General features: G+C 44.8%; 2 protein-coding genes across 2 annotated transcripts; one reads left to right on the top strand and one right to left on the bottom strand.

The window, feature by feature from the left end:
- The first annotated feature begins 1,608 nt into the window (after window positions 1–1,608).
- NPPA (natriuretic peptide A) lies at window positions 1,609–4,062 on the top strand. The gene is made up of 3 exons (XM_030963793.1): window positions 1,609–1,799; window positions 3,286–3,571; window positions 3,777–4,062. The coding sequence occupies exons 1-3, from the start codon at window positions 1,680–1,682 to the stop codon at window positions 3,791–3,793; spliced, it is 423 nt and encodes a 140-aa protein (XP_030819653.1). The 5' UTR covers window positions 1,609–1,679; the 3' UTR covers window positions 3,794–4,062.
- A 5,074-nt stretch (window positions 4,063–9,136) lies between these two features.
- Window positions 9,137–26,795, bottom strand: CLCN6 (chloride voltage-gated channel 6). Its single transcript, XM_030963754.1, has 23 exons — window positions 26,690–26,795; window positions 25,881–25,940; window positions 24,777–24,842; window positions 24,182–24,247; window positions 23,456–23,522; window positions 22,971–23,077; window positions 22,612–22,738; window positions 21,978–22,045; window positions 21,823–21,881; window positions 21,067–21,199; window positions 20,592–20,705; window positions 20,171–20,337; window positions 19,174–19,300; window positions 18,676–18,802; window positions 18,204–18,357; window positions 17,950–18,109; window positions 17,696–17,802; window positions 16,916–17,102; window positions 16,340–16,497; window positions 15,412–15,568; window positions 14,645–14,752; window positions 14,119–14,244; window positions 9,137–12,179 (listed from the first exon to the last, which is right to left on the bottom strand). The coding sequence occupies exons 1-23, from the start codon at window positions 26,768–26,770 to the stop codon at window positions 12,099–12,101; spliced, it is 2,607 nt and encodes an 868-aa protein (XP_030819614.1). The 5' UTR covers window positions 26,771–26,795; the 3' UTR covers window positions 9,137–12,098.
- Window positions 26,796–26,853: the final 58 nt, after the last annotated feature.

Here is a 26,853-nt window from a genome sequence, read left to right as displayed (position 1 = left end):
AATACAAAAAATATTATTTCCTTTATGTTCTGAAAAAAATAAAGCATTCAAGAAAAACAGAGAGAACTCTTTTAATAAAGGGCTTCATCAGAACACAGAGTTGGGCTGACTTCGGGCTATATTAGGAAGAAGTAGCATTTGAGCATGACTTCACAACCTTGAGAATGTCCTTTCTAGTATAATTTTGGTAGCTGATCATGTGAGCAGTATGTGCACATGTTTGTACATAAACACCATGTTAAGACATTTAAGACATGGGCAATACTTTATCATTCTATTATTATTTTGAAAGCGTACTCAGGATTTTTTTTCAAGATCTATGTTCATATGAAAAGTCAAGAAATTATTACTAGACTGACATTCAACTTACTCCCACATTTGTTGTTGTTTCAATTTAAAATAACAAGAAACATAAGGAAAATAAAAAAAAAAAAGCCATTGCTTCATGATTTAGAACTCTCTTGCATTTCTGTAAAAAGATTAATTTTTAGTTATACTATATGTACAAAGACAAAAATGCAACAGAAATTTGAAGCATTTATGTACTTTTGTAATTTCTCATCTAAGCATAGGCAGTTTCTAGCTAATTTTAAGACATTCAGCACTTAAACAAATAAATACTTCCAGTTTTTAATATATTATATTTAAGATTTTGTTTTAACTCCTCACAAAACTCACATATATACAAATTCATCCGTTCTCTCTTTGCGACCGATTCTGAATAATACCAGCTATCCATATAAGTTCTTATTGAACAAGTTTCTTGTATGACTGTAAAATAAGATTATTGCTGAAACTGGCTGCCTGTTCTTTAAGTTTTATTGATGCAGGGTCAAGCCTTACCATCAGTGCTTAAAGAAATCCCATTATTTAAGCATTTGGCGGTTAATAAACTCTAGTGTTTGTCAGTGGTGCCGGAGCCGGTTGTTGCGGAGGGCTGGAGGTGCTCGCTCTCCCCACTGTCAGCTCTGCACTGAGGTGCAGGTCGAGGTGCTGCTCTTGTTGGTAACACACAAATACAAAATTTCAGTGGTGATATCACCTCAGTAGCAATGGGAAAAGTGGCCCAAATCTGGGATTTTCAGCACACTTTCTGGTGGGCGGTGGCCGCGCATATTCCACATAAGAAGGAAAGTGTGCACAATGCTTTAGGTGTCCTGAAAGACAATTTATCTTCGTTCTTGATTCTTCACCAAACACTGATCTGAAAGCCTGTTGTTTCCCCTGTAAAAGGCATTTTCCTTACAGAAATCTTCTAACTGAGCAAAGTTTAGCGCAGTTTTGGGATTGTTTCCCATCTCTGTAAATCTGACCATAGGGGTCTCTTGAAAGAGAATTGCTAAGAATTTCCAACTGGACTATGTAATCACAGCTCCTGGTATCAAGAGGAGGGGGAGTGACATGAAATCACTGACTTGTGACATACATTCCTCAGCAACAGCAGCTGCTGCCTAATGACAGCTAATAAAGGGAATCTTCCCTTGACAGAGCTGCATGCCTGCAGTGGGACTGGAATGTGCCCAAGATAAACCCACTGATAACCTAGGAAGCAGGGATCACCCAAAGAGTATAAAAGACGAGCTTCAGAAGAGACACAACACCACAAGGAAGAAAGAGACTTGAAGAGCCATCTGAGAAGAAACAGCTTGAACTTCCCTACTCCCAGCGAGGTCAGCGCCATGGACACTAAAGGCTCATTTTTCTATGGCTTCCTTTTGCTGCTGCTCATCCAGCTCCAGCCCAGCAGAGCCAACCCTATCTACAGCCTCAGCCCTGCCAAAGAACTGGCCAGCATGGAGGTGAGGACTCTCACTTTGCAAGGGTAAACTTTTGGGGTGCTTAGCAGGGTGTGAGGGGGTGCTTTGCCTTCCTTTTGCATGATTGCAATAACCACATCAGCCATCACATGCTGGGGGACAAAGCCTCAGCTTTTCAAAGGGGTTCAGAGAAGCTCTGTAGGGCAATATCCTCCTGTGTTGGGTTCACCCCAGCTCCTGGGCAGTAGTGGGAACCAAAATTGTGATGTTGTAGGATGTCTGCTTTGGTGTTTTGGTTCTTTTTCTTTTAAAGACACATCTTCCTGGGAACAAAGTTCCAGAGAAGGAAAAAACCATCAGAGTAGCTCTGTAAGAATAAATAGAAAACTCTGAGGTGGGGTCCTGTCTGTACGTTTACCCTGCTCCACAGGGCAGCCATATGGCTCTAGCTCTGTGAGAGATCTGGTTGTGTATGGATGAGAGATGAGGAGGTAAAGTGGAGCACCCAAAGACAAACTTTTAGAAATATTACTAGAGGAATTAACACAATCATGTAGTGTGGCTCATCCAGAAAAGCCTCCAGAGCTATAAAATTACTGCTAAGCATTTTAACAAATGATAGAGAAAATCCATTGTTACAGCATAGTACAAGCTTGAGGCTCTGATGGGATCTGAAAGCTCAAACCTTTCCTTGGGCTGGTTGGTACCAGTAACCAGCTTCCCAAAGCTGTTCTCAGGCCTTAAAAACAAACTCCCTGAGCTGATAATGAAATTGAAGCTAAAGCTGCCTCTGGGCTCTTCCCAGCAGCCAGGAAGAGTGGCTTCCAAATGCACTCACTGTCAGGCAAGCCATAAGGCTCATTCCTCTATATTCATATTCTAGAGTTGGGCAGTTAGATTCCTCTAATCGGCTGAGCTGCCCTTGAGGAGGTTATCTGACCCCAGTTACACAAAGCTTTACAAATTACAAACAATGGTACCCAGGAAGCAAACACACAGCAGGCATGAATTTACCATACAGGTATTTTCAGTTACTTTCAGGAGTAGCAACCCTGTAATCCCTGGGGCAGAGATTAGTGAAAACACCTAGAGCTTCTCCAAGTGATGACCACTGAAGCAGCCAGGGGTGACAAAGCAGCAATGTGAGAACATGGGAGTGGGCTACATGGTTAGAGGTTCTCTCAGACTGTGTACCACCGGTGGGCTGAGTGGACTCTGTCCAACCCACATCTTGCATTTTCTTCTCTGCCAACACGTCTTCTAAACTTGCCAGTAAGATACACATGATGGCAAGCAGCTTCATTCAGTTCACAAGGAGGAGCTATGCCTTCCCATAGATGGAATTAGTGTGAACAGGGAAATAACGCAGAGGACAGAACCCAACGACACCAGTAAGGCTGGGATCCAACCTGTCAGTGTCCCCAGGGTGGCCTATGGGACCATCAATGAATACAGAACAGAATGACTGGAAAAGTTAGCAAATGACCACAAAGCAAGGAATGCCATTAATGTAATCCTTTTCTTACAGGCTCTGCTGGAAAGACTGGAGGATAAGTTTGCAATGATGGAAGCCCTGGAGTCCAATCCCGACCTGCAAGAACCCAAAACCCAGGAGGAGATCCTGCCGGAACTCGCCGATGACAGTGACAACCAGAGGGCTGAACCCAGGCTGGCATCCAACACCCCTCTGTCCTACAGGGACCCCTTCCTCAAGAGACTGAGGGGGCTGCAGATGCCCAGGATGATGAGAGATTCTGGTTGTTTTGGGAGGAGGATTGACAGGATTGGGTCCCTCAGCGGGATGGGCTGCAATGGTGAGTCCTGGCTAAGCCATGTCACTGAACAGCACAGACCGTGTCCATGCCATGGGAGGGAGCAGCTTCTCATTTAAATCTTTAAGACACAGTTTCAGAATGGAATTCATTCGAGCCTAGTATTTAAGCTAGTATTGGTTTTTCAAAAGCATTGCTGACAATGGTGACAGATTCCAGTAACATTTATTTCATGTTTGGTTTGCAGGTTACCGGAGAAATTAGGATCAACCTCCCTAGAACCTGCTCTGAAGAATGCTTTACAGTACCCCTTCCTCCCAAGATGAAGGCCAGATGCTTTCCAAGCTCCTCAACAGAAAGTTATTCCTATTTTTATTTATTTATTTATTTATTTATTTGATGTTTTTTAAAGAACATTTCTTACGTTAGCACTGAGAGACCATCTTTAAATAAAACTAACACATTAGACATCTGTGCTGGACCTCTCTCCTGTCTGTTGCATTAAATTTTCTTGTATTTGCCTAAAGTCAAAATCTAAAGTTTTATTGATATTCTGGTACCCACAAGCCTGGACCTTACTTACACGAGACAGAGAAAACTTAGTAAAAATGAAAATGAGTTTTTGACTAGAGGCTTTTCCTCTGCAGTAAGAAATGCTAACAGGCTAGCAGGAAAAAAAAATTGCTTAACACTGAAAGATCATCATGAGTCCTCCTATAGACAGGGTTTCAGTGATAAGAGAGTCCTTTTGCTGGTTTAAATTATTCAGTCATGGGAACTGCCACAAATGCCTCAAGTAAGCAAAAGTTACATGAGAAGAAATAAATAAAATCATAACACTCCACAAGTTTCAAGATAACCAGAGGGAGGAAAGGGAAAACATTGTATATGCTTTCTAGCAGTGACCCAATAAAGGTTACGAGCATCAACAGAAAGATACATCATTAACTGTGTCTTGTCTCACTCTGCACCTGGCTGAGATGCTGATTCCCAGAATTTCTTGAAGGATCCTCAAAGGTTTGAATATTATCATGATGTTCCTCATGAGAGGGTAGGTGGGATCACTGAACTACACAGCAGCTTGGATGCAAAAAGAATTTATCACTTTCTGGGAGTGGCCCCTTGCAAAGTTGCCCTAACATGGCTAATGGGAACACTGGAAGTCTGACTAAGGTTTATTTAACCTTGCTAGATTTAACACCTAGGAGCTGAATTTGATCTAAAACATATTCTAGCACCCTACCAAAGAAGGAAATATTGCCAAAACCACATTCAGTCAGCATCCCAAGGAGCAAAGAGCTTGGATCCCCATGTGAGCCCCAGCAATGGCATCAAGCCCAGCTCAACACAACTGTCCTGTGGTTGACTGCATGCACTGCTAGGAACTGTGTTATTTTGAGCACCTCATGAGTCTCATTCCCAGAATCTCAGTGCATTCCCATGGACCTGAGTACCCTGAGAAGCTTGTTCAGGGCTTAAGAAGGCAGCACCAGGACAGACTCAGCTGGAACAATCCAATTCTGACTTTGCTTATGCAAAGGTGACAGAAACAGTACCTGATGAGGATAAGGAATTGGATTGCAGGTGTTCCAGAGCTGCTGACAACAGCTCTCAGAGGCCACAGCTCCAGGGAAAGGGTAAATTCAAGCACACACCCCTCCTTGCACAAGGCCAGTCACAGCTAAAGGTGCTGCAACACTTTGATAGGGCTCATGTCACACATCACATTTGTGACAAGCCACCCTCCCAGTCACTCCCTGCAGTGCTGACATGGCCTCCAAGAGGGATCTGTGTGCTCCTCTCCACACTGGGCCTTGTGATTCTTTCCTAGGGAAGAAGGGCACGAGTCCAATCTGAGGGACTAATTTTGGAACACTCCAACAGGAAACCACAGTGTGATACAAATCCTCTCCTTCCAGCAGCACCAGCTACAGATAAAATACTTTGTGGAATAGTGTCCACACAGGTTTCCCTGACAGAAGAATAAATTCTCAGGCTGAGATTCCCAGCAGCACCCATGGGACATCTCTGCAGTGAAAGACTTTGCATTTACTCAATTTCACAGATCATGGGGGTGTGAAGTCACCCTTTGGGGAGCCTTTGGGGGGGCAACGGGGCTTTGTCTTCTTAAAAGGCTTTCCAAACACACCCCCTGCAGCACAATGGGAATATGCAGGTGGATCCCTCCACACCAGCAATGGGCAACAGCCTCACTTCCCCTGTGCTGCTGAAAGTAAAAACAATTCATGTACTCTAACAATAGCTGGAGCTGAATTTTACCCAGTCAAGCACAACTTGCACAGACACTGTAAATTGTCCCTCCCTGTCAGTCCCTCAAGGCACAAAACACTGATTAGTTCAGTGGAATGTGCTAAAAATGGCAAGAAGAGGCAATGCTTCCTGACCTAAAGCCAGGTGGGTCCAGTATTAGCAGCAAGCCAGTTCCTGGTGGAACAAGTCTGTGTTAGCTTGCAGACAGTGAGTTAATAGACCCTGCAGTCTGGGAGAGCCTAATGGAGGGTAAGCAATTGAGGAAAAAAGCATCTCTGACTGGATTTTTACTGCTACTCCCATACACACACTGAGCTGTAAAGCACCCTCAGGGAAATCCTGCAGCCAGGTCAGAATAGTGCTGCACTCAGGAGTAAGCACTGGGAAAAGCTGAATGGGAGAAACTTGACACTGATCAGCTCTACAGGCAAAAACATCATCCCCAAGGATGGAAAAAAGCTGCCACTGGTGCTGTGAGAGCTGGATCAGAGAGAGCAGGGAACAATCTTGTGAACAGCCATCATGTAAATGAAGAAATATCCCAGTGGGACCAGAGAAGGACCAGGCTAACACCCTCCACACAGCTCTAATGACATTTGCCACCTCCTGCCCTGCCAGACTTCATTCTAACTTCTGAACAGTGTTTGGCAGCACCCATTATTGGCCATGCACAATTCAGCAGCTTGCTTTCCTCTGGACTCTGAAACACAGTAATTCCATTAGCATGCTCCATGCACTCTGTAAGGCATGAGCCTTGTTTGGAACAGGGGTCTGCTTGGCACTGAGTATATCTGGAAATTAGATTTCTCTGCCCCTCAGACACTGCACTATCCCTATGCAGCTTCTCACTAAACAAAATGCTTCCACTGAAATCCAAGTTGGCAGGGAAGAATGCCAAGAGGAGCTGTCAGCACTGCTTGGTTCCTCTAAGAAATCACATGTGAAGGACAGGGCACACACCCACCCTCCACTGCTGCAGGGAGACGTGGAGCTGTGCCAGTTCACATCCCAATCTGGCCACAACCAGCTTGCTTGATTTACTTCTCCTGAATCTTGACCCCCAAAGGCTTTTGCTGATTAACATCTGCTTGATAAGTGTGTCCCACACTTCTATGTGGGAAGGAAGATTTGTAAGATTTTCCCCCTCTATTACCATCTCCTGACTGCTCTCTCAGAAAAACCAGCACAATCCCTCTCGGGAGGAGGTGAAGTTTATGACAACAGAAGGTGGTGGGAAGGCAACTAGAATCAGGCCTGCTATGCTGGGAATTGGAATACAAGAAAAGAAGAATAAAACTGGTGTGTTAATTCAGCCATCCCAGAGAGATATTCTCTAGTATAGGCATCAAAGAGCTGCTGGGGGAGTCAACAAAGGTCTCAAGGTTGTAATGTCTGAGGTGCTAGTCATGAGTTTTCAACACAGTATTGTTTTCTACTGAAACTGGTATATATGGGCTCCAGTCTGCTTTAAAATGCTTAAAGTATCAGTAAGATGTGTGTTAAACCATACACAGCCCATACAGCAATTGAAACAGCCTGGAGAAAGGGACATCCTACTCACTTTTAAACTGTTATCTTGTTGAGTTTGTGAGGGTTCCCAGGATGAGGTGAGAGATGAGAATCTGACTTTATGTTCTCAGAAGGCTGGTTTATTATTTTATGATATTATATTAAAAGAATGCTATACTAAACTATACTAAAGAGAGAAGGATATAGACAGAAAGTTTAACAAGAATGATAATGAAAAACTCGTGACTGACTCCTCAGAGTCCAACACAGCTGATGGTGATTGGTCATTAAATAAAACCAATTCACATGAAACCAATCAAACATTGACCAGTTGGTAAACAATATCTAGACCACATTCCAAAGCAGCAAAACAGGAGAAGCAATCACATAATTATTGTTCTCATTATTTTCTGAGGCTTCTCAGCTTCCCAGGAGAAAAAATCCTGGCAAAGGGATTTTTCAGAAAATATAACAGTGATATTACCTCAACATCCAAACCTCACTGACTGACTCCCCTCCCCTCCCAGACAGCAGGGGAGTTCACTGATGTCTCATCCCAGCTCCCAGTGAGCCTTTTCAGACACTGCATTTGAACAGTGGATGCAGAGGAGACTGAGTGTCTCCCACTGCTGCTGAAAAGCCCTTCAGCACCCTGGACAACAAGAGCAGCTTCACTCTCTTCTCACAGCCCTGCAACAGCCAAGGCTCCAGGCAGCCATCCTCTGTTCCTCCCTGTGCCTGCAGCATGATTCACAACTGGGAATGCACATGCCTGTATGGGAATGCACACACACTGAAGAGGCAGCTTGTATCCTGCTAGCAAAGCAAAAATTAAAAAAATAATCTCACTGAACACCACTATTTTTTTCTGCTAGAGCCCCAGTGTGTCATTACAGGGATTATGCACATGGTTGGATTCAGTGAGTCTATAAACCTCTCCCATTCCCTCCTGTGTTGCTGCATTTACAATCAAAGGCAGCACAGAGCTGAAGCAGAGTTCCCCCAGTCCCTTCTCCTGATGACTCCTTCCTGCCCCTCCTAGTGTATCCTTCCTATTCCTTGCTTAGTTAAGCCCTCTGTGGCACTTCTTTAGCTCCTCAAATCAGATTTTCTGCCATTCCCTCCCAAGAGATGGTTTTACCCATCTCAGGCTTTCCCTGGCATCACACACTCACCAAGGGAGAGCCAGGGGGCAGAGTCAGACAAGCTGCTGCTAACTCTGTGTTAAAGTGCCTCAGAGAGCTACTGTGTGCATCTGTACAACATCTGTATATTCTGTACTGCATGAATCCTGTACAACTCAGCCCCTGATGCATAGAAACATGGAAAGGCAGTGAGCTTTTGGGTCAGGTATTTCTACAGTGCTCAAAGACTGTACTTACATTTTTGGCTTGTAAGCCAAAATGAGATGAAAGCTCAAAAATTGTCACTAATTCTTTTCTGTAAGGCAGACAACAGGACAAAGCAGGAAAGATAGGCACAAACTAAATAAATATTCAAGATGAAATTAACATTCTTCATACCCTGGAGAAGCCAACTGTAAAACAAGAGGTGACACACTGTAGTTTAAACCTCTTTCATTAACTTACTGGGAGGAGGTGAGTTCTCAGGTAAGAAGAGCAGCACAATGGGAACAATTTAGCTCCTTATCAAATTCCCTCCTTTGAAAGAGCTGTGGTGAGAACGTGGAACTGCAGGGGCCACAAGCTGATGGATCACAGCCATTCCTCTCTGCCTAGTCTAACAACACCTCTGTTCAAACTGTTAGATCCAGACAGCTCAAATAGCAACGACTCAACTACCTCAAATCATGCTCTTGGATGTTGCCATGTTCTACTGGTTTTATTATCATAAAGGGCAAAAATAAAACAATACTAGAAACATCAAAAGGCCTTGAAAGTGCTGAAGGAGACACACAAACATTTTACTCTCAGACATGTTACAGCTACATGAATACTTCCCAAGTGCCATAGTTCAAATAAAAATATATTTATACAAATTATAAAAAAAATACAATTTATATACACACACCATGGAATTAGCTTACATCATTTCGTAACAAAAAACAGTGCAAAAAAAAAAAAATGGAAAGGTAAGTTGATACCATTGGAATGGTTCACAGTAATTAATAATTCAAAACTGCATAATTAACACTGCACAGGAAGCCACAAGGCAAGGAGGAAGGCCCCAGACTAACCCCCTAACCTTGCCAGCAGAACTAACCCAGTTCTGGGTTATTTTTCCCTTAGTGCTGCTCTGTTGAAACATTCCTGGCACCTATGTTAGAATAAGTTTCTTAGTAAATCACTTAGCAACTAGAGCCAGGGTAGAAGCAGTAAGTGTGTTGTAAGAAAGGATTTAAGTAACTGAAGTGTGAGAAGACTGATTCAACACAAACCCCTTGGCATCAGTCCTCATCAGAAGGGAAATACTGCATCTCCAAATGTCAGGTGAACTTGTAATTCCTTTTCTGCAGGCTACAGAATAGTAATTGCACACTGAGATTTCCCTTTAAAGCAGCTGACAGGGTCACCCACCATCCTCATTGAAAATGTCTTTACTGAAAGAAGGAAAGGGTGTTTTTCAGCTGAAACATTTGAATAAGATGCCCAGGCAGAGCAGACAGTGCTGCCAACAGGTTGAAGGCAAAGTGCCTTCTCATAGGGAAGTGCCTGGTGCCCAGAAAAACCTTGATAAGATTCTCCAGCCTGATTTGTCTGACTTGCCCAACTCTAGTCTCAGCAGCAATGACAAATTCATCCTGCAGCAAAACACCCTGCCATTTGTGTGCGGGAATAAAACAGGACCAGCTCAAGGCAAACAACCTAAGGAGCCTTATTCATGTGCAGGAAGAGAAGGAACCTTCCCTTCCACACACACTCAACATGATCAAGAGGAGAAACATTTGTCATGGGGAGACAGAGGACATTGACAGGTGTTCCAACAGTACAGGATTGCCAATTCCACCTAAGTGATCTGAAATCCCACAAAACCAGGATTCCTGCGATTCCTAATTACCCAGATCCTTTGAATGAAAGGTAGCCTAACATAAGCATATTTCACACCCACAGCCCAGCTTCAGGGAGTGCAAATGGGTGCTGGAAGTTTGCAGGGACAGCTCAGTGTAAGACCAGAGCTCAGGGAACACAGGCATTTCAGACAACACCTGCAGAGACTATCCCGACAGAACAAACATCCTCACTCTACTTACAGGGAAAGAATTCACAAATCAAGGGTAGTACCTGATGCCAACTCCTATGCTCTAAGGAAATACAGAAAATCAACAGAGTCTGCCTTCTGTCCCAATTCCCACCTCAGCAGCTCCTTATGGCAGACAACAGGTTAACTGCAGAGCTCAGAGGCTGTGTAGAAGCTTTTCTGGAATACATTCCCCATGTATCTTGGCTGAGAGAATGCTCTGTGCTTTATCAAGCCAATCAGCTCTGCAGTCCCTGAGGCACAGCACTGGCTTCCCACTGAGGGTTATCTGCACAGAGAACTCAGCAGGGCAGGTGCCTGCTGGAACAATACAGGTGCTGGCCAGGATGGTACCTGCTAAAGCACTGAACTGGCTGCAACTGGCTCCTGAGTGCTGATTTTGCCCTTACAGATTGTTGCAAACATTATCCCAAGCATTTATAGAGCACAGACAGCCTCACTTATCACCTGCAGGAGATCCTGCCTTAGCCACCAGCACCAAGTATCCCTCCCTATGGCAGCCTGGAACTACAGCAACCCCTCTCATGACACAGAGATAATTCAAGCAAGCCCAGAGACCACCAGTTCTATTTGCTTCCACAAAGCAACACTTCTCCATGCTCTCAGGATGTGGAGTTCCCTGGTCTCTGACTCCAGCTGGAAAGGTGCCCCAGGCTCTCACTGTTTGAGCAGTGCAGGGACAAAGTGCCTACAAATGCCAAGAAATGCAGGAATGTCAAAGTGGAGTGCCACCAAGCATCTTCTAAGAGTCTCTTACAGGGAGATAACAGCAACAGCTAATAGGGAAGAGATCTCCTTTCTCTGAGATGTTCACAAATGTATTAAATATTTATAAACCCAAACAGTAACTGAAATGTAACCATTTTGAACTCCAAATTTGCTAAGCTGCTATCAAAAACATCACAGCAGAAACATTTCCCCATGAAAGAAGGAGAGAAATTAAGAACAAATTAAGCCAGAGTGAAAAAAATATGGGCAAAGGGGAACACTTCCAAAGACAGGTACATTTCGAAAACGCTGGATTTTTTCAAACTGCTTTAGCAGGAAACCATCCTGGAGAGCAGCTATCTGATATTTGCAGCCTTCAGCATCTCCTCTCAGTGGTGACAGTAACTCCCTTCTCACACAAATAAGGCAACAGTTGCAGGAACAAGGGAGGAAGAAGAAAAGGGAGTCACACAGGAGGAAGAGAAAGACACTGCAGTTCTTTGCCCAGGATACAGTGGAGGGAAAAAGTTCTTTTTTCCAACTCTTCAGAAAACCCCAAAATAAAATGTCAGAACACAGAGTGTCAGGACAACATCTGACAGAAGGAGATAACTGGGGGACAGGGGAAGAAAACACCTGGATCAAGAGTTGTCAAACCAAGTGCCTGAGGCCAATCAACAGCTCTGGGCTCAGGCAGCTCCTCTAATTCTCTGGCTAGCAAAATGTTTTCCAGTTCCCCAGGCTTGATATGCACGTGAGAAGCCAAACGGGAGGTCTTGGGCCTTGTGTGGTCCAAGCAGGATGCGAGCATGTGTGCCAGCTTGGAGAGGGAGGAAGCCACACTGACAGAGGGGCAGGGGCATCAAATGGTCTGATAGTGCTGTCTCAGTCTTGCCTGCAGGAATTCATGGGTCAGGTTGTGCCGAGTGATTATCCCAACAACCTTAAACAGGAAGGAAAGAAGAAGAAAAGATACAAATCTGTATCAGAGATGTGCCACTGAAAGACATCCATAATAAAGTGTGTAAAAAATGCGTATTTTATGATTGGCTTTTCGCAAATATTAAAATGAATGTTATATGTGTTGTGTTAGAAAGTTATGCTGTATTAATTCTCTTAAGTACTGTGAATATAGTTTTAGGTTATAACAAAATGTTAACATAGAAACTGTGCTATGTAAGATACTTTTTTTAAAGAAAGGACTCGCAGCAAGACAGCAGCCACAGGACACCTAAATCTTTCAGAGAAAGAGAATTTATTGCTCCATTATCAGAAGAAATGAACTTCTCCCCACCTCGAAGGCACTGTTAGGATTCAGAGGAAGAAGCTGACACTGCTCAGACAGAATCCTGTGTTAGAATGGAATTTATGCATCATGTATGAGATGTATGAATATGCAACAGGCAGTTGCTTTTAATGGTTAATCCTCTGTTAACGTGGGTCCTTTTCCGAGCTCGTGCTGCCCAGAAAAAGGTACCTGGACGTCCATAACTCTTTGTATTTATTGTCTCATATTGTCCTAATTCAATTTGTCCAAATTATTATTACTCTAATCGTATTACTAGTTTTTATAACCATTTTATTACTATTAAACTTTTAAAATTTTAAAAACAAGTGATTGGCGTTTTTCACAAGTGGTTGTTCTTTTCAACAACTCAAAAAGAGGAAACCTGAGAGCAGTTCTCGACCAATGCCGAGTTAGAGCAGATTCAAACTGAAATTTACAGAGACAACATTCCTCCCTCTACCTACACTTACTCTTCAGGCAAGAATGCTGATTTAACTACACCCAAACAAACAACTTACAACCAAACAACAACACTCAAATGAACAGCTTCACCATTGCTGTGGTGTCTGGACCCTGTGCCTAGGAAGGGAAATCCTTTCCCTGTCAGAGGATGTAAAATCCTTCGGGAAGTAAAAACTGCAACTGGAAATAACAAAGCTGTCCTTTAGGGCTTCATTCAAGACATTTCTGGTATTCCACATGGCATGACTTCAGATAGCTCCTGTCAGATACATTCAAGGAAGCTCCAAAGACCAAAACAGAGAAATGGTCCAGACTAGCTAAGGTACACTGGCAGGTGACAAGAGGGACCCTCTCCCAGCCTGCTGTGGATAAAGTCAAACCACACATTTCAGCTGGTGAAACACCTCTCTGATTTTACACATGGAAAGAGTTTAGAACTAGGCTGCCCTCTAGTACCACAAGAGCATCTTGTACTAAAATGGAATAAGTTAACATCTCGTTTGCAACTCACAGGCCCTGCAGAGTAACTATGGGGAACCGTAAGGCAGAAAAAGCAGTGCTGCCTCACACAGACCAGGTCAGGCTTAGGCGAAACAGCTTCTCATAGTGGTTATAGGAGGTTGCTGACATCTACTGACTGTTTCTGGGCACTGTAGATGGCAGAGGGACAGTGAGTCAAGTACAGACCATTTAAACACTCCTTTGTTTGCTGCTCCTGTGAGTAGAAACAGAATACAACTCCCTTCCTACAGAAAAACCTCTTGCCCCAACATATAGGAAATTTTGCTCTTAGCCTTGAATAAAGCTGTGAAAGGAAAGGCAAATTAGTGGCCTCTAATGAGCCCAGGGCCTCTCAACAGATACAAAAATGGGACAGCTTCTACAGGCTGCGCACCTGAGACAGGAGAGATGCATGTCCTGCTCTTTGCAGGTAAAGGGGAAACAGGAAGGACACAAAAGATGCCAACAAAGTCACAGTAATCAAGCCTTCAGGGCCCTAAAAAAATCCTATTCTGATCTCTTTAAAGCATTTCTGTTTGATATTAAAAGAGATCTTAATTGTCCCAAAGATGGAAAATGTTGCACAAACACTGTGGCTTCCTTGCTCAGCTAAGCCAACACAAGGACTCACCTCTCCAACTGCATTCACAACTGGTAAATGCCTGAGTCCCATTGTCCTGAACAGGTTGAAGACTTGTGACACATGAGTATTTGGAGAGACAGTAAAGGGTGATGGGTTCATGTATGGGGTGACATCCTAAGAAAGAAAAGCAATCATGTTATTTACAAGAGGCATTTTCAATGTCTCTGGGAATCACTAACATGCAACTCCTACAAGTCCTGCATGGCACTGATGCCTGGACAGAGTATTTGACTGTGGTCATCTTCTATTTCTGCACAAATATGACATTATTTTGGTTTGGTTTGTTGAGAAGTTAAGCTGGACAGGCAACACCTTATTCTAGAAGTAAAGCACCAATGGACACCTCATAGCAGGGGATTTCTACATGCAGAGAAGGCTGAGTGCTTGAGGAGCACAGGATGTTGGTCACTGCACCAAAGACCATTTTAAAACATGCCCTCAATGTTTTTTAAAGGCTTTGGACAGTTGTAAATATATATGAGGAGGGACTGTCACACTGCAGTGCATATCTTACCACTATCATACGAGGGTTCAGCAATGTGAGGTCCAGATCATGGATATCTGGGTAGTGGGGATAATCCTCCAACATCTCTGCGTGGGACAGACGAGGCTGACTTGCACTCTGCAATCAAAAGAAATCCCACTGAACCCATGTGTCACGATTCCAGACAACAGAGGGGCTGCAAACAGCACAGCAAACCATGCCTCCTGATCACTCCCCCAGATCTCCTTCTCCTCTCACACCCACAAACCCACCTTCTGCAGAGGTGCTGTTACCCAAACCTGTGCAGGCCTTTAGCTGAGAGAGAACAGTTCCCCAGCTTCTGACAAATCTATACTTGACACTGGAGGACAGCAGGAAACCAGCCTTGTGGGAGCTGGGCCTGATCTCAGTGACAGAGCTGATATTTTTCTGCTAGGACCTCAACACACAGCAGTAAAACACAAAGTATGTACTGCTGGATGCTCTGTTCTCCAGTTCTGCATATCTTTATGTCTTATATTCATATCATATATTCTCCACAGCTTTATGCAACAAACAGGTCTATTGGATGACTTTTTTAACAGTGGCTCTCCTTTTCCTGAGGATATTTTCGACTTCCTTTACTCTAAGAGCTGCAAGGGAGAATTCCCGTTACCCGTCTGCAACTTTAAAAACACACATGCATTTCTTAGAGTCTAAAAATAGATATATTCTTTTTGGCAGCCCATGAAGATTGTTCCCAACCTCCTGAGAAGGCAGGGATGTGTCTGTTGCAATTTCTGAAGAGGAAGACTCACCGACTGGCTCTCAGAGTAGCAAACCCCCCGGTCAAGGAGGGTGACCAGCTGTGAGCGCAAGATCAAGCCATGGAAGGTCAAGGGTCTGAAGCGTTCCTCCATGGTCCACTCCTCACTGGGAGACTGGTCAGGGTACAGATTGGGGTAAGGAGTGTATCTGTGATGGATTTAACACCATGTGTTACAAGGTTCACATACCCCAGCTCCCAAAAGAGCAGCTGTTTCAGCTCTTGGCAACTTTCCCCTGAATATTTCAGGGAATCTTGCTAGGGACAAGCGAGATTTCACAAAAAAAATACAGGGGAGAGAGGTCAAGAGCCATTATATGGTCAGAGCAGCAGAATGGGACAGTCTCCTAACTCAATTTCAAATCACTTGCTATTAAAGCAATTTTCAGTTACAAATTACTCAGATTCTAATAAAAGCTGAAGCATCTGGCAAAATATTAGGGTGAGGATGCCATTCATGAAAGTCATGATCACTGATGTAGAAAATTATTCACTAGAGTGGGCTTCTACCTGGAAGAAACAGCAACATAAGCCTGATGACTCAGCCCAGTTACCAGAAAGGTGGGATCAGTATCATGGCACCAGGTCATGAGCTAGGATAAGGGAGCTTTCCAGAGCTCTCACATTTTTGCAGACAAGAGGACATTGATTTCTACAGAAATCTTCCCAAGTACTTCATCCTCTCAAGAAAATATGTCTGTATAAGTGTCTGAAGGAAATCTAAGAAACTGGACATAACCCACTTGCCTGGGACTTGGTCACAGGTGTGAGACACAGCACTGGCTCCTCAGACGTGACAAATCACTTCTAAAACGTGGATACCAGCACTGTTTCCGCTGACATGTGAAACATTCTTTACAACACATCTCAACATATGGAAAAACCCTTCTTCCGTACATTTGTGCCTAGCAGGACCTCACCTTCTCTCCAGCATCTGTTGCAGCAGATCCTCTTTTTCAGGAGGCTCCTCTGTTGCTATGTGCTCATCACACATGTTCCGCAGCTCACTCGAAGGGTAGGACTTCATGGACTGGCTCCGCTTGCGCTGCTCTCCAGCTCGGGTAAGGATACTGGATTTCTGAATACAACAAAATTTTCAGATACTCACTAAGCAAGTCAACAGTTATCCAAGAGTGACTATGAACTACTAATCATAGCTTTGTGCCACCACATAACATGTTCATTAGCCACAGCTGCTGCAGGACTTGCAAGAATAGGACTGTGCAATTCAGTAACAAATCCAAATGTTTCCATGTCTATGCTAAACAGATTAGTTTTTCTTCTTAATTTTTCCCTCTGGGAATGCAGTCCACTCTTTTGTCTCTACCATCACCCAGACAATAGAATGAAATGGAGTTCTTAAAAATTTTCTATTGCAGTAGATGCTTATCTCTGACCCAAATTCTTCCCAAAAGCTCAAACAGCTAAAGCAAGGCCATTCTGAATGCAAAACAAAGCTCTCTACTATTCAACCTACCAAACAAGCAAGCCTTTACCTTGAATTTGATGTTGTTACTGATCAGTTGATTTCCCTTCATAAACTCCCTCTCATTGCCCCGGTTCTCTGTCACCACAGGGAAGGCATGGTGGACAGTGGTGCGCAGGATGCTGACAAGGGACTGGATCCGGGTGTGGGGGTACACGTACGTCAGGTTGGGCTCCATGATGTCACTGGCTTGTAGCCTGAAGAAACAGAAATCCAAGATTGCTGCATGCATCACATCAGTGACAGAAGGCTGGTGATGAACAAACTAGTCCCTAAACAAGATCCTGAAGGAGTCTGCTGCAGTTAAATTCTGCTAGCTCCTTTTACCTTTGCGCTCACCTCCACTGTGGTATCAGCAGTGATGGTACACCTGATTTTTTAATTTTTTTTTAAAACATAACATTGTATCAATGATGCACTAGAGGAAAGGTAGAATGTTCTAACTTACAATAAAGTTTCTAAACACTACCAGGAAGAGACAACAGGTGGGAAGACGATGACATTCCACAAGAAGCAAAGTCCAATGGAATGTTTTCACAAAGCTCTTACTGAACTTCCCAAATCCACCCTGCAGATTTCCACCCATCCACCCCCTCAGAAAGGGCTTCAGCATCTCTTTCCTGCTGCAGGCCTGGTGCACAACTCCTTTCACAGCAGCCCTCACTGTTGCTCCTCAGAGCAACCAGGTTTGTTGAAGATGAAGCATCATCCCCCTGCATTAATACATTTCTGAGCAAGAATCCCCGCAACAAACTCTAACCCACAGCCTGGCCAAGAGGAGCAGCCTTACTTATCCATTTCCATCCCGGTTTCCCACTCCAGAAGAGGCACTCCTCTCAAGTTCACGTGGATATCATAGATGCCTTTGTTGAAAAAGTCTCCTGTCCACTTGGCTACCTGCATGGTAAACACGAGGTCTTACTGAGTTGCTGTTCCAAGTGCAAGACCCCTTGGCTTATGATAGCCCTGAAAGTAACAAAGATTCATGGCCAGCACGTGTTCAAGCAGTCTGCAAAAAGCCAGAGCCACTGGTCCTGCACTCACCATGAGGGTGATCATTATGGGGAGCCCATAGGTGATCTCATTGGTGGACTCAATGAGGATGACAGTCAGGCTGATGGTCATGCGGACCACTCCTCCCAGGAATGCTGCTGCCCCAATCAGTGCAAAGGTTCCTGAGTAGATGTGATCCAGACCAATGTAGCTAGAGCAAAGCACAGAGCCCTCAGATTAGAAAAACCTGCCTGAGAGCTCATGGTGCACCTGCAGCATGTCCCTCACACGCACACTTGATGCACCTTTTGAGGAGGTTGGCGACCAGGCGTCCGAAGGCAGCCCCACAAAGCAGTGATGGTACAAACAGACCACTGGGCACAGAGATCCCATATGTCCAGCAGGAGAGTAAGAAATAGAGAAGGAAGAACAGGGATAGGGTGACTGGGCTGAAAGTACCTGCAACACAAGAAGAATCATGACTAAAGGGGCACATGTTTGTCCAAGATAGAGTCTTGCACCATCCACCCCTCAGCTCACAGCAGGCTCATCTCAGAACAGCTACTGAGTCTCAGTCCAAACACACATGCAGACAATGAGTAAGTGAAAAGAGAGGAAAAACAGGCCTTTCTTTCCATCAGAGACTTTTACCAGTTTTTCTAGCAGTCCTCCAGAGCCATGAAGGCCTGAAGATGCTGCTAGCCTTGTGGTGCTCTTCCAGCTAAGATGAAGCTCTGAAGCTTAAGTGTGGGATGAGGCAGTCTCCTAACTACTTACCATCCTGGTGGAAGAGCTGCAGAATAGCTGACTCCTGAGGGTTGAAGAAGAGCGTGGCCATGTCATTGTACGTTTCATTTGGGCAAAAAAAAGTTTTGATGCTTGAATTGACATCCTCTGATATATCCTAATGCAGAACACAAAACACACAAAGGGTTAAAATTCACTGTCTCCTACATTAGCCTTCGGGGAGAATGGAAATAACACTTCTGTTACTGTTAGCCCAGGACAGCCATGCTTTGGGAAGTTCAAACCAAACATCAATAGCAGAGATGGGGCCTACAACATCAATGGGCTCCTTGACTCAGAGCCTGAGTTACTTTGTACAAAAGCACAGCGTAGGTTTCATTATTACCCATAGCTCCTGCAACCCTCCGTGGGCTCTCACTGCAGCTCTGTTATGTACTGCACGCTGTCAAAAGCTCATTACAAGCCTGTGTCTCTCTGCAGGGTGAACAATATGACAGGGAACATAATATTCACAGAAGAGCCCCCCACCTGAAGGTTCAGGGTGTCATTGCCACCGTGCCTGCTGGAAGATATCTGCCGGCATTCCCCCAGAACCATGGAGGCCACAAAGACCATGACAGTGGTGGTCAATGACACAAGCAAGCTCTCCAAGACTCTGAAAGACACAACAAAGACCGTGCACTGAAGCCACACTCCGCACTGTAACCTAGTCCTAGCTCTGCAGATGACTTTGATAAGGCTGCAAGAAGCAGCACTCACCATAGCTTAGCATCAGAACAAGGAACACTGGAAATCAAGTTGAATTTTGACTTGGTTCCCAGGGATTGCCTTAGCTCCCCTTTTTAACTGGTTGCCCCCAAAATCAGCTATTTCTGCCCAGAGAAGACACATCAGCCACACATGAAAAGCCCCAGGGTTCAGTAATGAGGCTGTTCATATGGAAACAATGTTCTGCACATCCTTACAGGGTAAAAGGGTAGATAGAACTGGGCAGGGTGATGCACAGTCTCTCAATCTCTTTTCTAACTGCTGAAATACACTTATTTTTCTCTTTAAACATGGGCTTTGTGTTTAGGAGCTGTCTAGAGCAAACAAACAGCTGCTTTCAAAACAACACAGAAGTTCCCTCTCTAAACAGCACAGATATTATGAATTTAATTAACCAACATGATTTTATAAAGTGAGATCAGCTATTCCTTCCACATCAGTTTGGACAAGGACACAAAAAAAATCCTGCACGGAGACAAAGCTCTGGTTTGTTCAGCCTTTATGATAAAGAGCTCCCTCCACTGCCCTTATAAGAGGGATTGCAATTCTCTCTGTACCACCAAAGTCACCAAAAACTTACAGGGACTGTAACATTTGGTTCCTGGTGTTCGCTTTGAAGTTCTATGGAGGATTCATTTAGTGATTTTTAAAACAACCAGTCTGAGATTTCCTCCAATCCTACTCAAAGGGTCTCCTAGACTGATGCTATTGCTTTGGGAGCAGAGATGCCTGTACAAGCTGGAGAGAGCACACATACCTGACCAGCTTTGGCTTGGGATGCACATTGCGCATGCGGTACTTGGCAAGCCTCTTGTTCAGGCAGTTAAAGGTGGCTCCAAGAAGGCCTCCTACAATCCCCATCAGAATGAAAAAGCCCAGGTCCACAGCTGTCCAGAGGTGGCATTTCTTATCAGACTCAGAGCACTGTGCAGAAAAGTGTACCAAAAAGCATTACAGTAGTTGCTGCAATTTCCTACCAACACTTCTGTCTCCACACCTAGAGATTCTGAGTAACTAAAATCAAAAGGCAACAATTCTGTCTGAGGGTATCAATGTATTGCAGATAAGTATAAAGTGCCTTCCACTGAAATACAAGCATGTGACAAAAGAAACCTTCAAACTAACAGAAGCACAGGATTAACAAGAGACTGGAGTGGGGAAATAAGAGTAAATCTTACCTTAAACTCCCCGAAGTTCAGCAGCCCAGGGAGCTGGAAAGACCCCCAGCTTCCAAATTGAATCCCAGAGCGGAAAAAATTCAAGGTGAAAGTGGCAGCCATGGAACAGAAAAGCTGTGGAACAGATTGGCACAGTCAGCTCTTCCTTGAGACCTATGCCTGGGCAAAGGAACTGACTGTGGAAGGGATCAGACTGCAGAGAGCCCAGGCACAAAAGCCCACTCTCCCAGGTACACTAAATCTGCTGCCTAGAGCTGTCCCACAGTTCCAGATAATACCAAATCAGGTATCAGGGCTCATCTCTGCCCTTGATCTGTAGTAGTTCTGGAACACTGATAGAACAGGCAACTTCCCTTCTGCCAAGACAGCTCAGGAAGAAGCAGGATAATCAGAATGCCCGCATGAACAAACCCTACCAAGGGGAGCCCTCTTCTCAAGGAACAGACACACAGAAAGAGTCAGAATCACCACTCACCACTTTCCATGTAAGTCCCTGGTTCCAGAAGGAGGAACCTTCTTCCAAACTAAAAAGAGTGCCTCCAATTGGTGCTCCAAAAGCAGCTGCAACCCCTGCAGCTGCTCCAGCAGATACAAAATCCCTTTTATCCCTGAAATGAAGAGAAAAACAACCTCAGTTTAGCAAATTAGAGCTCTGGACATGCTTAGCTTCTGCAAGGTAAGAGATCATCCCCATTTATGGAATATCCCAGAGATGCAGGATGAGAGCTGGGAGCAAAGCTGGCCATGGCAGACACCACCATTTGCTCATTAAGCTGCAGCATTGTGCTCTTTTTGTAGAACACAAACACAGAGCAGAACTCTGGTACTACACAACTGCCCAGTATGTGAGGAATCATCCCAAACCATGGACTCCAGCATCACTTGAAACAATTACAGAAACAAAAGGGCAAGAATTTGTTCACATTCAGGAGAAGTAGCCTGCTCTGTAGTATATCCTAATCATAAGGGGTGAGCTTTCAACCACCCACATTAAAGGTTTGAAATGAGTAGAGATCTGCTGAGCAGCACAAGAGAACATCTATGAACAGGAAGACCAGAGCAGCTTGGAAGAGTGACACACTGGTGTTGTCTTGCTGCAGAATGAAACTGCAGAACTCTAGAAAGAAACCAATAAAACAACTGACTGGTTCACCCCAGCCCATCACCCTTCTCCCAAGGAAGTCTGCTCACTCATCCTCCTCTCCCCTCCTCCACATCCTGGGTACAGTACCTGTCACTGCAGAAATAGGGAAAGTTAAATTGGATCTTCCTCAAAGAGATGCTCTGGAACTACAAAAAAAGTAAAGATTTAGAATCACAGGAGATGGGAACTTACTCTTACAAAACAGTGGCGTGACCAGGACCACGGCTCAGGCCAGCACTAACCTGTGGCAAGCCCGCACCCACAACAGCACCACTGTGAATCATGGGCCCCTCCTTCCCGACAAAAAGACCTGGAAAAACAGAGTTTATTGAGGGAATGCACTTCCCCCACTGCCACCAACCCTTGCTGACAAAGCCAGAAGAGATCAGCTCAGCACTCCCATACCATGGCACATCTCTCTGTGCCAAGCCTGCAGCTCCTCACAGGGAGGTGCTGACCTCCTGCTCACTCAACAACCCCAAATGTTTGCAAAGACTTGCACAAATTCTGCACTCTGAGTGGGTGAAATAATTGAAAAACAACTGTTACAAGGACTCTGAACTCTCCAGGTTATTCTGCTCTTCTGCCCTCAGGCTGCTCCTTGAACATTCTCAGGTGTCTGTCTTGGATTCTGCCCCAAAGAGTCACATGTGACTAGCCCACTTAGAAAATCACTTGTTTCCCTGATAGTCCTGATCCTTCTGTTTATTCTCTACTCTATAAATGCACTCAGGGCTCATAACTCTGCTCCAAATCACCAGAATGATTTTACTGGAAAGGCAGGGCCTTCTGTGCCCTATATAAGCAGAGAAAACATTTTTTCCCCTTCAGTGACTCCTTCACCCAACAAGATCAACACAGCAGAGCCCTCCTTACCTCCTGCCACACTGAAGAGCACTCCTGTAGCTTTGCACACCACTGTCCGCAGACGCACAACCCCGGGAACCTTCACTCCATTGAGGTAGCACTTAATTTCAGGAATTCCTGACCCAGCTGCTACAGGCTGCAGAAAAGAAACACTGACACTATGGTGCACTGATTTCATACCTGACCAACAACTTCTCATCAGAGAGCAAGGGACCAAGAGACCCTGCTTAGCAAAAATCAAATAGAAATGTGAAGCTAGTTTGATGCTTTGGGGCAGAAGGTGTTTCTAGCAAGGATATTTCATATCAAGGACATGTGTGAGAGGAAAGGAAGGTTGTGTAAGGAGCAGCAATGGACTGAAGGCTTACTTGGATCAGGACCAGAAGACTGGCAAGGAAAACAAAGGTCAGGTTGAACCCCAGCAGCTCCAACAAGGACAGTGCAAGGCAGCCTTTCTCAGTGCACTCCTCCACCGCTGCAGGGATGGTCAAGGAAAACAACATTCCCCACACCAACGCACAATCACTTGGTAAAATCTGGGCCTCCCAGCCTGTGCTTCCTAATCCAGCCAGAGCAGCTAACACAACCTGTCAGGAAGCCAGGCTTCCTTTTCAAAGCTCAACGCTGAGTTAGGAAGAAGGGAAACCACCCATTCTTTCAGTCTCTGCTTAGGTACCCGACACTGGAAACATTTCTTGGTTTCAGGGGCTGAATTACATAAGCAAGTTAAAAACTTGCTTAATTATGAACAACATGCCCAATGGCAAAATTGTGAGTCAGCTGTTCTGAGCAAAACATGGGAACAGAAAAGAAAAGGTCACTTGAGTCTAGCAAGGTCCAAGGTAAAAGATACAGCTTTGTACCACCTGAAACTTGAGCTGGGTAAAGAGCCTCACGAAGAAATCTACAAAGAGGCCCACCTGGGAAAAAGAAGACAGAATTGCCATCAGTAATTTCTACATACAAATGAAGACTACCCTCTAGTTAATCCTACCAGAAATATGTACACAGGGGAGAACAGAAAATGAAGAAGACAAAAGCATCATTCAGAGTAAAGCAGCTTTGAAAACTCAGATTTCTTCCCTCCCTCTCACTGGGACAGAGCCATCCTAGCATTATTCCTGAAGAGATGCACTTCTGCATCTGATTAATACCCATTAAAGACCTAATCTGGCAGCATTTTCAACACCCTCAACATACTTAAGGCTACAGAAGAAAACTGGTATTTAATTGAGCTATACAGTCAGCTGAGCTGATTTTCACAATTCAGCCATAAACTGTCATCCTTTTTTACTAAGTTGTTCGCTTTGGAAAAGTTTTCCTGTATGCAAAATGAAAGGATTTGCCAGACTACTTTACAAAGAAATCCCAGCAAGTTCTGAAAGAAAAAAAAAGGCTTATTGAAAAACAGTGTATAACAACATGCTGTAATTCCCAAAAGACAACTCCATCTACTAAGCTCTCATCAGCATGAAAGAGAAATGCTTCCTCTTAACTTTACTCCTTAGCCATCGACTTCTAAATTATTCCTGCTTAGTCTCCTGAATTTTCCTCATTCCCCAAACAGCTTGATCCTTACCAGTCCTGTACAGACTCCAATAGCAAAAACCAGCACCCACTTCACTGCTTCGTATCTTTGGGCTTTCTGTTTGGAAAGAGGATGGAAAAAAAAAAGTAAAATAAAAGCAACAAGTAAAATAAAAGCAACACAGAAACAGGGATTTTCTGGAAGGTGGGTTTAGGCTCCACAGCCCAACAGCCAGAAGGATAAATCAATATAAGATTGTGTTGTGACAACAGCAAATTGAAAATAGGAAACTGAAAGACTCAACATCTTGCTCACTTTAAAACTGAGGATCACAAGAGATGCTGGGAACTATAATCTTCACTATTTTTTTTTTTTGTAATAGAGAAACCAGGAGAACAGGTAGAATATCAGTCATAAATAAGGAAAAAACCCATACAATTTCCTGCAGTGTGTATTTAGAATCACAGAATGATCTAGGTTGGAAGGGACCTTAAAGTTCACCTCATTCCACCCCCTGCCATGGACAGGCACACCTTCTCCTCCCAGGCTGGTCAAAGCCACATAAAAAAAGGTTTTGAACACTTCCAATCCACAGTTTCTCTGGACAATTTCCGTGGTTTTAGCTTATGAAAGAACAAGGTCCTACCTTGTTGTCCATGCTTTCCAAAATTTCCAAGTACGGGTCATTGATACAGCGATCATAATCCAAGCTCTGAAATGCAAAAAGGTCAATTTAGGAGAATCAGCTGCAACAGGTTGTGAAAAAAATAATGTCTAGAAGACCTTGTTAAAGACTACAGAAGTCACTGCTACTACCCTCACAGTAGATTCTGCAAACAACAGTAGGAGAAAACACTCCTGGAAACAACTTAATTTAAATATTTAGATCAGTCAGACCCTGAAAACCACAAAGTGAAAGAACAATTTCACTGCTCAAGATGAGAGAGACAGTGAAACAAACAGAAGCACAACTGATTTATACATCTTTATATTAGAGAAGTCACATTGTACAGTTTTAGGCTTTTTTATAAGTCTCCACTTGGACAGTGCAGGGGATAACATTGGATCTTTATATTCACCCTCTCACTGCAACAGGAACACTAGCTAGCAACTCCTGTGCAGATGAACCTTATCAATTCTTCAGTTTATCACAGCAAGGAGTTAACAGCAATAGTTTCCCACTCACACTCACAAAACTCCACTAGTTCTTATCCACATCTTTACCTTTTCAAGCCAAGCTGTAACAGGCTGGGCTGGTGACACCCATACTGACAGCAACTGTTCTAAATACTTCAGGGCCACCAGACAGTGATGCAAAAAGCAAAAGCCTCCTGTAAGCAGCAGAATCTATGGGAAGATCTGCTGTGAGCCAGCATGACAACAGAGACAACAGAAAGGCAACTGTGACCATGTATCTACAGATACTTTCTATAGTCACCAGAAAACAAGGCCACCAGAGCCTATAAATCTCACACTGAAGAAGTGGGAAAATGCACCAGCCTCTGAAAATGAATCTTCTCATCAAGAGTCTGACTTGAGAGCAAACATTCAACCTACTCACAGAGTTTTATCCCAGAAACATACAAAGATGAGAAACAGTTCTTTGCAAGCACAGCAACTCTCGGTATTTCTGCTGATGTCAATGCAACCAAATGATCCATACTGAGTATCTGCCCCGTTACAAACTCAAACAGATCAAAACCTGTCTGCAGTTCTTATCACATGAATATCAGATTAGTTAATTCCCCACCTCATAGTCTTTTCGTGGAAGGATCTCATCCTCCTCTTCATGAGTTTCTCCTAGGATCGTCTGCAAAACAAATGCAGGAAAGGCAAACCATGAAGGGAACGAATGCATCTACAGCTGTTCATGAATACTGGTAGCAAAGCCAAAATTACAGAAGCCCTATACCATTGTTGCTTATAAATTGAGTGTGGATTACCAAACCACCGCTTACTTTGTGGTAACGCTAAAAGGTCTTACCGTACAGCTTGTCCCTCAGCCAGAACACACATCACTGCTATACAGGAGCTCTCGAGAGCAAACTCCTAAACCCACATCCCGTTTCCTTCACAGCAACGGGGTACAGGGGAGCACAGGACAACAATTTTGCAGAGAGCACTCTGCAGTGCTAGAATCAGAGAGAGCCGCTGCCAGGACCACTCCCCCTTAGGCTGCGAGGGGCAGCGGCTGCAGGCGCTGGGATGCGAGGCCCAGACAAAGAATGCGGGGTAGGGACAGCGCGGGGCTCCGGCACTGGCGGGGAAGCACCAGGCCCGGCAGCAAAACGGGCGGGAACGGGCTGTGGCGCCGGGACGAGCATCGGATCAGGCACTGGGCCAGGAGCAGCACCCTGAGGTGGCGACACCGGGCCCTGAGGCGCGGGGCCCGCACTCCAGCACCGCTCCCCGCCCGCCCACCCACCCTCAGGCGTTGCCCAGAGCCGGGCGGGGCCGGGCCGAGAGCCGGGGTGATGGGGTCCGCCAGCACGCACAAATCCGGAGGGGGATCAGGGAGCAGCTGGGGGAGGGCAGGGCAGAGCGGGGCGGCGGCCGTACCAGCTCCTCGGGGGTGCGGCTCTCCCGCTCGCCGCAGCAGCAGCAGCAGCACAGCCCGGCCCCGCACCCGCACCGCGCCATCTTCCGCCGCCGCCGACCGCGCCCCGCCCGCCCCGCGCGCGTCACCCCGCGCGCCGGCCCCGCCCCCGCCCGCTCAGCATGGC

This window comes from Camarhynchus parvulus, chromosome 21, assembly GCF_901933205.1.
Source record: "Camarhynchus parvulus chromosome 21, STF_HiC, whole genome shotgun sequence".
Classification (NCBI taxonomy): domain Eukaryota; kingdom Metazoa; phylum Chordata; class Aves; order Passeriformes; family Thraupidae; genus Camarhynchus; species Camarhynchus parvulus.
Note: the sequence above shows the minus strand (reverse complement) of the source record. Positions and strands in the feature narration are given on the sequence as shown.

Bases quoted from the DNA above. Each gene is read 5' to 3' on its own strand.
- NPPA (XM_030963793.1), top strand. From the start codon at position 1,680: ATGGACACTAAAGGCTCATTTTTCTATGGCTTCCTTTTGCTGCTGCTC. The intron at 1,800-3,285 runs GTGAGGACTCTC...CTTTTCTTACAG, and splicing joins AAGAACTGGCCAGCATGGAG to GCTCTGCTGGAAAGACTGGA.
- CLCN6 (XM_030963754.1), bottom strand. From the start codon at position 26,770: ATGGCGCGGTGCGGGTGCGGGGCCGGGCTGTGCTGCTGCTGCTGCTGC. The intron at 18,803-19,173 runs GTGGGGGGCTCT...GTTCTGCATTAG, and splicing joins ATGACACCCTGAACCTTCAG to GATATATCAGAGGATGTCAA. The intron at 14,245-14,644 runs GTAAGATATGCA...TTTCTTTCTTAG, and splicing joins TGAACCCTCGTATGATAGTG to GATGTCACCCCATACATGAA.